This window comes from Vigna unguiculata, chromosome 2 (assembly GCF_037176805.1).
Source record: "Vigna unguiculata cultivar grain cowpea cultivar isolate G323 ecotype 2 chromosome 2, ASM3717680v1, whole genome shotgun sequence".
NCBI lineage: Eukaryota > Viridiplantae > Streptophyta > Magnoliopsida > Fabales > Fabaceae > Vigna > Vigna unguiculata.
The window spans coordinates 24,376,936-24,389,386 of NC_140793.1; the positions used below are offsets into that span (position 1 = coordinate 24,376,936).

A 12,451-nucleotide genomic window follows, 5' to 3' on the forward strand; every position below is an offset into this window, starting at 1 on the left:
ATCAACCATATTTCTAACATCACATTGCTATATGGGTAAAAATACATTGCATTGTTATAGTAGATCCCTCAATCTTTAAATAATTCTTTTTAGCTCTATTTTTAAAAAGGAAAATTGGATAGGAGGGAAAGAGATTTCTAAGTTTGAAAAAAAAGTGTTAAAATATCTAATATTTTAAATAATTAAATAAGTTTATTGAATACATATTAAATGACGATATAATATTTTATAAACACATCATATTCGACTAGGAAAGAAAACTATCCAGAAAAAAATAATAAAATTATGAGAGGTATTTGAATAACTTACTCAATCAAAAGTAATCGTCAATATAAAGATAAGTTCAAAACTATTATTAAATCACAATATAAAAATGCTTTACACAGAAGTTACACATTTTATTTTATTCATTCTTAAAATAACTAATATAACAAAAAAATTATAGATAAAAAAGAAACGTAAGCTTTTTGTTTGTTTTGTCAACATGCTTTCATTTTCATAGTTACTTTCTAGTGTGGTGGAGTGTCCCACTTTTCAAGCCTCTCTGTTTTCCCTTGTCTCTCTTTGCTAACCCTCTTTCTGTGTTCCACTCAAAAGGATCCACAACGAACCATACCAACATTGCATCAAATGGGCACTTCCGGCGACAATTTTCTCCAAGTTCTCTTCAAGAACTTCGATGTTCTTGCTCTGTATGTTTCTTCTCCATTACATCTCTAAGCTTGAATGCCATTGTTTGATGTAGATTCACATGAAAAATTTAAACTTTTTGTTTGTGTTACATTGAATCATTTTGATCTGAGAGTTGTGTTTTTGGTCTTTGTTCAGGCCCTTGGTCACCCTGGTTTACCCTTTGTAAGTATGGCTTTTGTTTTCCGAATGTGACTTTTTGAAAAAGTGTGTGTGAGGTTTTGGTTTGTGAGTGTATGTTTTGGTGTTTGTGGCAGATATGCTTCGATAAAGGCCATAGAGAGTAGGTCTAGTATTGATGATCAGCAATGGCTCACTTATTGGGTTCTCTATTCTTTGATCACTCTGTTTGAGCTCACATTTTCCAAAGTTCTTGAAGTGTAAGTTCATCACTGAATCTCAACATTTTTTGGATGCTTTATATTGGTGTTATCATGTATATATGTTGAAGTATGCAATTTCTTTGTGGTGCATTGGTTGAACCTTGATAAGCTTATGAAAGGGAAGGGTAAATTTAAGGGTGTGTTTGGTTTTCTATGTGCTGTTTTTAGTTTTCAAAATCAACTAAACATGATGTTCAAATAAATGGTGGAAGGTAAAAGGGTAGTGTTAAGCACAGAATAGAGTGTGAGAAGAGTGTGGTGAGTGTGAAGGGAATTTGAATTGTGCTGTGTTTCCACTTAGCCTTCAAAATACAGTGATAGATATCGATTTTAATATTTAAAAATGTATTTTTTTTTTTCAAATGCTAAGTAATATTTGAGTTTATAACTTCTTATAATTTATATTTTTATTTATATATGTATTTATCTTTACCAAGCAATTTAGCATATCTTTTCACTTAACATTTCTAATTCAAACTAGATGTTTTCAATTCGTAACTATTAAACTATTTTTTATCAAATGGTCTATAAAAAAAAAATAGAAAGTTGAATTTAACTAATTCATGTCATTTCTATATATTTTTTTTCAAATAATTTGTTGGATTTATTTTCAAGTTATTAATGTAAAATTTAATAAAAAGCTGTATGTCAATAAATAAATAAATAAAAGACTAATGTATACTCTTTCTTAATATAAATGGCTTGAGAGTTAGGGAGGGTAGAAAGGTCCTTAAGTTAAAATATAACTCTTAAACATTAGACTTAACTAAATTTTAGGTATAAGATAATAACAAATAAAAGTACAAGTAAATGTGTAAAAGAATTACAAATGTTTTAGTAGTGCACACATTCTCAAATTATTAACAAGTCTATAATGTTTAGTTTGCCTCATTTTAATAATCTAACATAATTCTAAGTTTGAGTTTATTCATTGAGTTAAATACATGAACATGATTATGATTAAGTATTTACACAGTCAAGTTTAAGTAATTTACCAATACCATTTACTCTTTTTAGTTATCACTTGAAGGCATTTTTATTTTCAAAAAGTTCTCTAACAAGTTCTCTGGTTGGCAAGAAAAGTTTTAAGAAACAAAATTCCAGTTCCAGTGTAACTTTTCAATGTGATTATGTCCCTAATTTCAGGCTTGCCATTTGGCCTTATGCGAAGTTGATACTTAGTTGCTGGCTGGTTCTTCCACAGTTCAATGGGGCAGCACATGTTTATAGGCACTATGTTAGACCCTTCTATATGAATCCACAAATGCCACAAATGCCACAAATGCCACAATTTTCAGGAGCTTCTCAAATGTGGTATGTTCCTCGAAAGAACATATTTAGTAAGCAGGATGATGTCCTTTCTGCTGCTGAGAGATACATGGAAGAGCATGGAACTGAAGCATTTGAAAGACTCATAACCAAGGTACACATTGTCTAAGTTTTTTGGTGACCAATAGTCATGGAAACCAAGAATCTTGTGGAAGATTTTAGATGTAAATTGTTGTTACTTTTGTTAATTTCATTGAGCACAGAATTTATAGGAAGTATCCTTGTTTTAGTGCAATTTAAGCATGAGAATATATGCAACTATGCTTGTTTTTAATCATAAAAAACACTTATGGTTTGGTTGTTGATATATGCAGGCTGACAGAGATGCTAGAGCACGGAGGAATGGAAGTTACATGATCTTTGATGATGATTACATATATTAACTGTGTTAACCCTTAAACTCATCTGTAGTATCACCATGGCAATACTTTAATAGTGATTTAAGTGTAAGACTTATGAATTTAGTTAATTTAGATATATGTCTAGTTCAAGTTGAGATATTGCATCTAGTTAACTATAAAGGCAAAAGGAGGAAAGATAAAAAAAATGGAGAAAGTGATGGAGAATTAGATAAATCATGTCGTGACCAGTGTCAGGAGTAATCACTGCCTTCTTTTCCAAAGTTTTTCCCACTTCCAAGTATGTGGATATGAACACACTGACTTTGCTTTTCGCTGAGCTAAATTTGACAAGAAAAATGTGCATATATTCAATTTATTCATTGAAGAGTAATAGAAATGCAGGACAGAAATTGTGCAATGCTCCCGAGTGTGAATACAAGGTCTTGATTTCATTCACATTAAAAAGAAAGAACTCATAGTTACTAGGCGCTTCCAAGTGTAAAATAGAACTGAAATTGTATCTCGATATATTGCATAGAATTTTACATTAAGTGTACGTATGTTATAGAGTTCCATGGTAGAAATAAACTTTTAATGAATAAACAACTCAAAATGTTTTAAGGAACGCATTTGGAAAGAAATGCCTTGCATTCAATACCTAAAAATTAACTTTAGCTAATGGATATTGAAAAAACATGACAAATAGCAGCCTAAATCTGTTTATTTTCTTTAACAGACAGGTAGAACTACTGCGAGACAACTTGCGCAAGATCACATTAACTTTGATCTCAACCTCAACAAATCGAACCAGATTATTGTTTATAATGCTTCGATAGGCACAGAGGACAATGAATATAATGCAGGTGTTCCTATTTTGATGCATCAACAATCCTAGATGCAACCTCCAGTGCATTCTTCAAAGATTTGGACGAGTAAATAAATACATAGCTATATAGATATTAAACACCTGTTAAAAAAATTGTGAACCCCAATTCAATATCCTCGTGTACATCCTCCAGTTTAACCCTAAATGCCTTCACATATTAGAGTAACATTTAACATGACAAAAGAGAAAACTCCTTTTGCTTTTAGGCCACTAATTAGTATCACATTCATCCTGGATCATATCGTCACCTGCTTTTATAATTCAACCACGGTTCTGAACCTTAGCCGAGACTGCATGGAGAGCATCTGTTGTCAATAAAGGCTAAGTAGCAGTGACTGTCCTTTATTCACCCATTTTTGAATCAAACGACCGCTGCACCAACATGAGCAAGCTACCTTCTCTGAAGAGGAAGGTAAGTCTTGTCAACCGAATTTTTCTCCTCCTTAAAAGGTTGTGTAGAGGGATCAGACAGACTTGGTACTCTCGAAACACTACCCTTTCCTCTCTTAGCATTTGGTCCCACCACCTCTATCATATATTTCCACCCATCAATTGGCCTCCTCCTGCTAAATATGTGAGTCTTGATAAAACTAGCAATCTGCATACAGTTTTATCAAGTTGTCAATGATAAAGAGAAAAACTAGGTATCTGTCATTATACTACATGATTCCTATAAAGAATACCAATGCTTTGTATTGGGATTAGAAAATCAACATGGCAATCTATTGTTTTTATACACACCTGAAATTTGCTATAGGCAATACGTCGTTCAAATTCCTGGAGAAGTATATCTTCTTCTCTCTGGGACATCTCCCATACATTTCCTTCTTGATTTTTTGATATCGTTTCCCATCCATCAGGCACATTTTTGAACTCCGCAGTTTGCACTTGTGCATTGTTGAGATCATTATGGCCAGGGTCAAAAATGCTGCAGTTGTTCGGCCATTTAAGTACAAAATACACAAGTAGATAAAACTAAAGATGAAAAAGATATAACTACGATGCTATGAGACCTTAATGTGGACAGAAACAAGAGACCAGAAAATCCATAGTGTACAAATAGTGTACAAAACACAGAATCCATACATCTACATTAGTGTGCAAAACAAAGTAAGAAAATAACATAAGAATTTGAAGAAGAAAAAATTAAATAGTCAGCAGTTAATACCTAGTCACAGTCCTATCTGGGATCTACAAAGAAGAATTCTGTAGTGAAGGAAAAACCTTCGCATTCCCCGCAAATAAAACACAAGTACTTATTCATAGATTGTCATTTGCTACCATTAGTTCACGTCTCTTAAAAGCAATGCCATATTAATTGCATTAAAAGAAAGGTACACATTAGATATTTCTACAACCAACTGGTCGAAAGTTCAATCCCCCTACTACTCTATTTCTTATAAATCGAGTTACAATACAAGGAAGGGTGACTGCGTCCATGAATTACCCGCAATTCAAACACAGTGAGCTCTATCATAGCATACTTAAGTGTGCACACAATATGAATATTCCTCTTCCAACATGGTTTAATCCACATACCTAAAGGGACATTACTAAGGACCACATAATTAAGAAACACAAGCTACTACCACTTGAACATATATATACACACTTCTGTGATTTTCAACAAATTTCAACCAATAATATAAATGCACTATTAGCAGTTCTTTAGATATATAAAACTAAGAAAGTTGTTAGCAATACATCTTCTAGCACACTCTACTATTAATTAACCGAAGTTTGATGCAAATCATGAAAATAATTAGGCTTCACTCTTTATTTAATGAGCTCCACACTTATGAATTTGTAGTTTTAAAAAAGGGAAGCAAGAGAGAATATGTCAGAGAATAGTATGTAGCTAACACTCATTAAACTAAATCATGAATTCGCAAGCCATAACCTATAGCTCAAAATATTGGGAGAGATGGTGATTGGCCAACAATATCACAGTATACAAGAATATAGAACAAGCAATACACAGAACTAATCCGGTTCTTAACACCGTACAATATGTTTCATTAGAAATTCCCAAGGTTAATAACTAGTTCAAATTGTACACTCTACACGAGATTAGATAATAAAAGATGGAATATAACCACAATGCTTGATGAGATTTCAGTATCAGGAACTTAAATCAAAAGCAAATTAATAACCACAAACTCAAATACCAATATAAAGCAGCATCTCAAGAACCATAATCCAATTTAAAAGAGAGTAAGAGAACTAGAGGTATACTCGGAGCAACTATCAATCAATCTCTGAATGTCATCGCCAGCAGCAATGTCAGAATCGGCTAATTTTGCCTCTTCAAGCTTCTCAATCTCCTTCAACCACAGTCCAGCGTGCAGCCTCTGCTTCTTCAGTCGGTAATCCTTCTTCATATTCTCCACGCTGTAAAGTGCGCCGTTTTCTTCCCTCTTCTCCTTCTCCTTCGATCCTCTTCGCCGCTCGTTCCAATTCTCGTTCATCTCCGCCACGAACGCCTTCGTCTCCTCGTCGGCCTCGGCCACGGCGTCAGCCGCAGCTGCGGCGGAGGAAGAGGAGGAAGGGAAGTTGACGTCGCTTTCCCATGGAGCTCGCGTCTTCGGCGTTAAGTCCTCCGGCAGCCACGCCGTTTCCCAAGCCTCGTTCCACTCGTCCTCGCCGCTCCGGGACTTGCGGCTCGACAACCACCTTCTCGTCACCGGAACTTTGCCGGAAGGAGAGAAATGCGTATCGGCGGCAATAATGGATGGAAGAGCATTGAATTGCTTGGCCGTGGAGATGGTCGTTGTGGTGATTCGTCGAAACGCTTGCATTATCGATTAACTGCTCAAAGCACAAACACAACCCAGTTTTCGCTCTCTGACGAAGAAGAGAGGGTGAGTTTGGGCCTTACGACTTGGGCTTTATTTTCATTTCAACAAGGGTCTTTAAATGGACCAGGAGAAGAGCCCAGACAAACAGATTTTGATATTTGCTATTCCCATTTCTATTTCTATTAAGCTCACCACCAACTTCTCAAAAGAAAATAACAAAATTACCATTGACATGAATCTGTTTCCATGGTGTTTCTGTTAACGACACTCTTTTAAATTAGCACATGCATCAAACACTAAGATATCTAAATTGAAAACTAAAAATGAGAAACATAATATAAATTTCAATACAGTTTTGATAATACATATCATTAGTTATTCTTTTGGCACAATATATTTTCCTCTATAATAAAACGTGAATATTCTAAGTATTTGTGAGTGTGGCAAAACACACCAAGCATCACGAATAATTTCTTCGCACATCAAACGTGAATTACTTGTTTTAATCTCATACCATCATTTATATATATTCTATCTTAAGATGCTCATTTCTTCCAATGATTCTTACTTATTTACTACATTTCATCATGCATGAAGTAAGTGTAACATCAATGTCTTTGATGTCATTTAAAAGAAATCATTATACAAATCACTAACATGAGTACTTAACATCTCATTTCAAATTAATCCAACATAAGAATCGACAAAGAAGAAAGGTACTTTTCATAATTAGAATTAACAAAAATAAATAATTAGAGATGAGAGTAAAAAATGAGAGATAATGAAAATCACCGTAAGAATTAAAAAAAAAACAAATAATAATAAAAGGAGAGATATTTTAAAATGAGAAAAATGAGTGAATAAACTATGAGTTTCACAAAATTACTCATTTATCATAAATTTCAATATTTGTTATATCAAAGAAGAATTATTAAATATTTTTTAACAAGATAAACATATAACACTTAAATCAAACAAACTATCACAAATATATCATTTATCAATAAAAACATATGTCTAGAAATAACAACTCTATTATTCTCAAAAAACACTTTGTAATAAACCAAATATTTTTTTCTTTTATTTCTGATATAAACAAAATACTTTTTTTAGTAGCATACATATGAGCATTAGTCTCATAGTTTATAAACAAATTGTTTAAGTTAAGAACATAATTTAACTAAGGGTTAGTGACAACATACCTTTCAGATGAAAAATCATATGCAACACTTATAGTAATAGTATTAACTTCAGACTTCTAATTAGACTGAAAATTTTGAACAAATTTTAAAAATAAAAATGATGTTTTTCTCGACACAAACACACATAATCAAATCATAAAAAAAAAAATTCAGGTTTAAGTTTTAAACATCGAGCACAATAAGATTATGAAGGAAACAATTTTGAAATCATAAAACTAATACAAATTATGTCAAGTAAAATAATTCCTTATAATTTCTTGTCATAAACAATATTTACAAATTCATGAATATTTTTTTTCTTTCAGATGCATAGGTTAAATAAATCTTTTTCTTTTTTCACGCATGCATACTTTAGTTCAAGTGCTTCCCATAACTCAATTAGTTTAGTATAACAAATCATTTTATAAATATTATTAGACAAACACTTAAAATATGACCATCAAATATCTTTATCAAAAACATCATAACATATAAGATATTAATTAGTAGCTCTATATATCACAAAAAAGAAAAGTATAATCATATTTCAATGAGCCAATTTTTTTTCTTGTTTTGTTACTAGCAGAAAAAGAAGATTTTAACATCATCTCCAACTTTTGCAATAAAAGAAATAATGATGAATAAAGTAAAATAAAAATAATTTTCTCTCTAAGAATGTTATGAAAAAAAAATTATATAAGAATATGACTGAGATATGGATTATAGAAAATTCATATTCAAATAAATAATAACAATAACAATATGATAGAATGATAATTGAAGAAATGAATACAAATAGTATAGATTGAGGCACTTATAACATTGTTCTTAGAAAGAAAACGCATTAACAGCACAAGACAACACAACATTATCTACAATTCTCTCTCAAGATATAACAATCCATTAGATCTGAGTGCAGTGAATGATCTTTGAACCTTATGAACATTAATGTTCCAAAATACTCTTGTATGAGTTGTAATTTTTTTGTTGTGTATTTTTTCTCATGCATAGGTGGTACTAACAAATAGAAGAAAGAGAATTAGGAGTAAATTATAATAAATCTGGTTTTAAAATAAAATAATATGTAATCAATAAAATAAGTGTAAAAATTCTTTATCCATAAATAACATTTACCTCTAAAATTAATATTGCATAAAACATTACAATATTTTATTTTAATTATTTATTTTTAAATTATACTAAATATTTCTAACAACTTACGCATAAGTATAACAAATATTTCCAAAAACTAATTCAAAATAAAATTTCAATTCTTTTCCAAGACAATCATCCTGCACCCTATACCTATATATGCTCTTGTACATAACACAATCATCGCACTTCACAGTATAATAGTACATGCAAGGATAAATTATTGAAACACATCTTTCTCTTAATTAATATATATATATATATATATATATATATATATATATATTAAAATATACATTTTAATTAACAAATCGCAATAATTTACTTTTATTCAAAATCCAACATACAATCATCATACAAACCATACATGAATTTATTCATGAAGGATATTCAACAAGTAGAATTTTGAAAAACTCATATCAAGTATATTCTATTAGAGACTAACATATAATTCAATTCAGGTCATTGATTTCAGGAGAGGATCTTTTTAAGGGCAGGGAGGGGCCATGGCCCTCCCAAAATTTTGAAAATTTTTAAATTATATATATATATATATATATATATATATATATATATATATATATATATTATAAATATATTTGAAATTTTGTAAATTGTAGTTAATATATTTTAGGAATTAATGATAATTAAATTGTGTATTTTTTATTTTTTTATAAAACACAACATTTAATGCTAATAGATAATAAAATATTAAATTAAATATAATAAAGAATAAAAATATTTGGGTTTAATTTATTTTGTGGTCCCTGTTTTTGTCCAAAAACTGACACTAGGACACTAACAAAGAAAATCATACATACTAAGAGTTTCAATTTTATCGAAGTTATTGATCCGTTTCAATAAATTTAACGAAATGTATCGTAGAAGACCAAATTGTATTCGTTTTTCAAAAATCGAGACCAAATTGAGACAAATAACTGAAGGACCAACTTAGCATTTAATAAACGAAAACATGAATCAAAAGAATAATTATACCAAATATTTATTAAGATAATTTTTATTTTCCTTCTCATTGTCTTTTTAGTTTTTCAAAAATTGTAATCACCTCTCACTCTCATATTTTCTTCTTGTTTTTGAAGACACAAATTCATTATTTTTGCTCTCATTTCTCACTTATCCTATTCGTTTCTTGTCTCTTGTCTCGATAATGAAAACATTACTTTTTATCTCATGAGTTTTTTGCATATTCATTTTTTTATGAATATAGAAGAAATATAAATAATATATTATGTTTTTTTTCATAACCAATTTTTATTGTGACTTGACTATAATATATTTTTCTTTTGATAATTACATGTTTTAATTTTTTATTGGATTATGGTAAAAAAAATTATATTATTTACAACGAATGTATATTGATAAAGAATAAAAGAATAAATTCATTTGTTAAAAGTGATAAAAAAGAAACTATTGATAAAAATAAGATAAACCTTACTTCTTTACATATTTTGAAACATTATACTAAAAATCAAATTGTTAAGTTAGAGAAGCCATTTTTTGAAGCATTATACTAATGATCGAATCTAATAATCTCAAAATTATATTATTTGGGCCCCTCCAATAATTTCGGTCAAGATCCGCCACTGGTTGATTTAGAAGTGAACCCATGAATCATGAAATGAAGATAAGTTCGTTACAACCAAGGTTCGCACATCTATAAAGGTCATACTGTAAGAACTTTTCCATCTACTTCTCATCACCTGATATCTTAATCTATATGAGATCATCAATGAAACAAGGGAATCTCACTTACAATACATGAATCAATTTAAAAAAGTTAGGACCAAATTGAGACGAAGAAAATTGGAGGGTTGACTTGACACTTTTTGACAAAAAACAAGGGCCAAAAGAATAATTAAACCTAAATGATATATACACTACAAGAAATTCCTAAATAATGACCAATTTTAGTAACAAAAAATATATTTAAAGACCAATTTAGAGACCAATTTTCTAATTAGAAACCAATTTCTTTGGTAGCAAAAACTTTGTAGCTAATGTAAGTGACCAATTTATATACAATTCATGATATAAACTATTTTAGTTATTAATTTAGAGATCGATTATAACTTTTTATTCATAATAAAAATATTTTAGTTACCAATAATTTTTAGTTTATAAATTGGTATATAAATTGGTCACTATAATAGTTAATTATTTTTAGTCACTAAAATTGATTATTATTTAAGAATTTTCTTGTAATGATATTAATTTATATTCATAATATATTATAGTAATTTCAACATGTTGTATGACAATAAGTTATTTAATTTTATCGATAAATTAAACCGATTGATTTAATTTTATAATCTATATAACAATATTGGTTATGTCAAAACAATAATTAATTATATTTTATCCCGTAAGTTTACATTGATCGATATATATATATATATATATATATATATATATATATATATATATATATATATATATATATATATTAATAATTATTTGTTAATAATTTATATTTTGAAAATGAAAAGTTTTAAGTGATGCAAATTTGTTTGTTATGCAAATCATAAATGAGAAAAATAGATAGTGCTTGCACAGTTAGAATTGGATTATTCAAACAAAACCTTTTAAAGTTTGAATGAGGATATGAAAGAGCTAAAGAAGAAAAAAGTAAAGAAAGAGGCATGATTTGAAGTTGATGGAAGTTGAAATTCAAAGAGAATGGGTGAAGGAAGGATTAATGAACAGAAGAACTACATGACGGACACGGCACGGGCCTATTGTTGTCAAAGGTCGTGCTCACTATGTTTCTTCAATTTCATATGATAGACTTTGTGTTTGTCCTCCATTTATGGAATTGCATTTAATTCCACATCTTTTTTAAATTATGACTATATTTTAAGCTATTATTATTATTATTATTATTATTATTATTATTATTATTATTATTATTGTTAGGTTTTGAGGGAGGAGATTCACTAGAAAAAATACAATATCAATTCTGAATAAAACACATAAAATATTGATATCACTTTCAATCTAAAATTTTAAGATAATAAGTTTATAGGTTTTCATCTTTATATGGTATTCTACTTTCTTATTTTTACTCAATATAAAACTTAAACTCACTTAAATTTCTAACCATTAGTATAATTTTTTTTGTTATTATTATTATAGTGCAAGTATAATGTTTCTGATACGGAAGAAAATATCGGTATAAGTAAATAAAATGTGATACTGGAATTATTTTAATAAATAGATGAGAGATTCGATTAGAACTCTTTATCTTAAGATAAGATGCTTGTGTGATTTAAAAAAAAAATCAGGGAATATAAGTGTAATTTACTTAAAAACACTATTATATAAGAGTTTATTCTGTAAATTTGACTTGAATTTTATTAAATAAAAGCTATAAGAAGGTTGTACAAGGTTTGATCATTTTTCAAAGGTTGAATCTTGATGTAATCATAATGACTTGTGTACACATAATTGAGAGAGATGACATGGAGTGTTGTATAAGGTGATTGGGAAATTCAATCAACTTATAAATTAGGATTTATGATAGGATGGTCAAGGATTCAACTTTATCTAATAACAATAGGAATATATTCAAATTGAAAATTTTTATTGATCAATTTTATCTTATTAATTTGGGTTGATCTTAAATTTTGACCAAACAACTTCAAATTATAATTCATGTGTTTCGGAAAGAGGA

The 12,451-nt window shown here is 29.3% G+C and overlaps 2 protein-coding genes across 2 annotated transcripts; one reads left to right on the forward strand and one right to left on the reverse strand.

Moving 5' to 3' along the window:
• The first annotated feature begins 491 nt into the window (after positions 1–491).
• HVA22C (HVA22 homolog C) lies at positions 492–2,898 on the forward strand. The gene is made up of 5 exons (XM_028058615.2): positions 492–692; positions 829–855; positions 948–1,070; positions 2,220–2,496; positions 2,717–2,898. Exons 1-5 carry the CDS (start codon positions 631–633, stop codon positions 2,783–2,785), a joined length of 558 nt encoding a protein of 185 aa, XP_027914416.2. The 5' UTR covers positions 492–630; the 3' UTR covers positions 2,786–2,898.
• A 768-nt stretch (positions 2,899–3,666) lies between these two features.
• Positions 3,667–6,500, reverse strand: LOC114173931 (mucin-like protein). Its single transcript, XM_028058614.2, has 3 exons — positions 5,865–6,500; positions 4,371–4,557; positions 3,667–4,227 (listed from the first exon to the last, which is right to left on the reverse strand). Exons 1-3 carry the CDS (start codon positions 6,425–6,427, stop codon positions 4,021–4,023), a joined length of 957 nt encoding a protein of 318 aa, XP_027914415.2. The 5' UTR covers positions 6,428–6,500; the 3' UTR covers positions 3,667–4,020.
• Positions 6,501–12,451: the final 5,951 nt, after the last annotated feature.

What these genes read in the sequence shown, in the direction of transcription:
- HVA22C (XM_028058615.2), top strand. Translation starts at nt 631, where the DNA reads ATGGGCACTTCCGGCGACAATTTTCTCCAAGTTCTCTTCAAGAACTTC. An exon ending in AACTTCGATGTTCTTGCTCT is followed by an intron (nt 693 to 828) that starts GTATGTTTCTTC and finishes GTCTTTGTTCAG; the next exon opens with GCCCTTGGTCACCCTGGTTT. An exon ending in GTCACCCTGGTTTACCCTTT is followed by an intron (nt 856 to 947) that starts GTAAGTATGGCT and finishes TGTTTGTGGCAG; the next exon opens with ATATGCTTCGATAAAGGCCA.
- LOC114173931 (XM_028058614.2), bottom strand. Translation starts at nt 6,427, where the DNA reads ATGCAAGCGTTTCGACGAATCACCACAACGACCATCTCCACGGCCAAG. An exon ending in TTGATTGATAGTTGCTCCGA is followed by an intron (nt 4,558 to 5,864) that starts GTATACCTCTAG and finishes GAACAACTGCAG; the next exon opens with CATTTTTGACCCTGGCCATA. An exon ending in TTGCCTATAGCAAATTTCAG is followed by an intron (nt 4,228 to 4,370) that starts GTGTGTATAAAA and finishes AACTGTATGCAG; the next exon opens with ATTGCTAGTTTTATCAAGAC.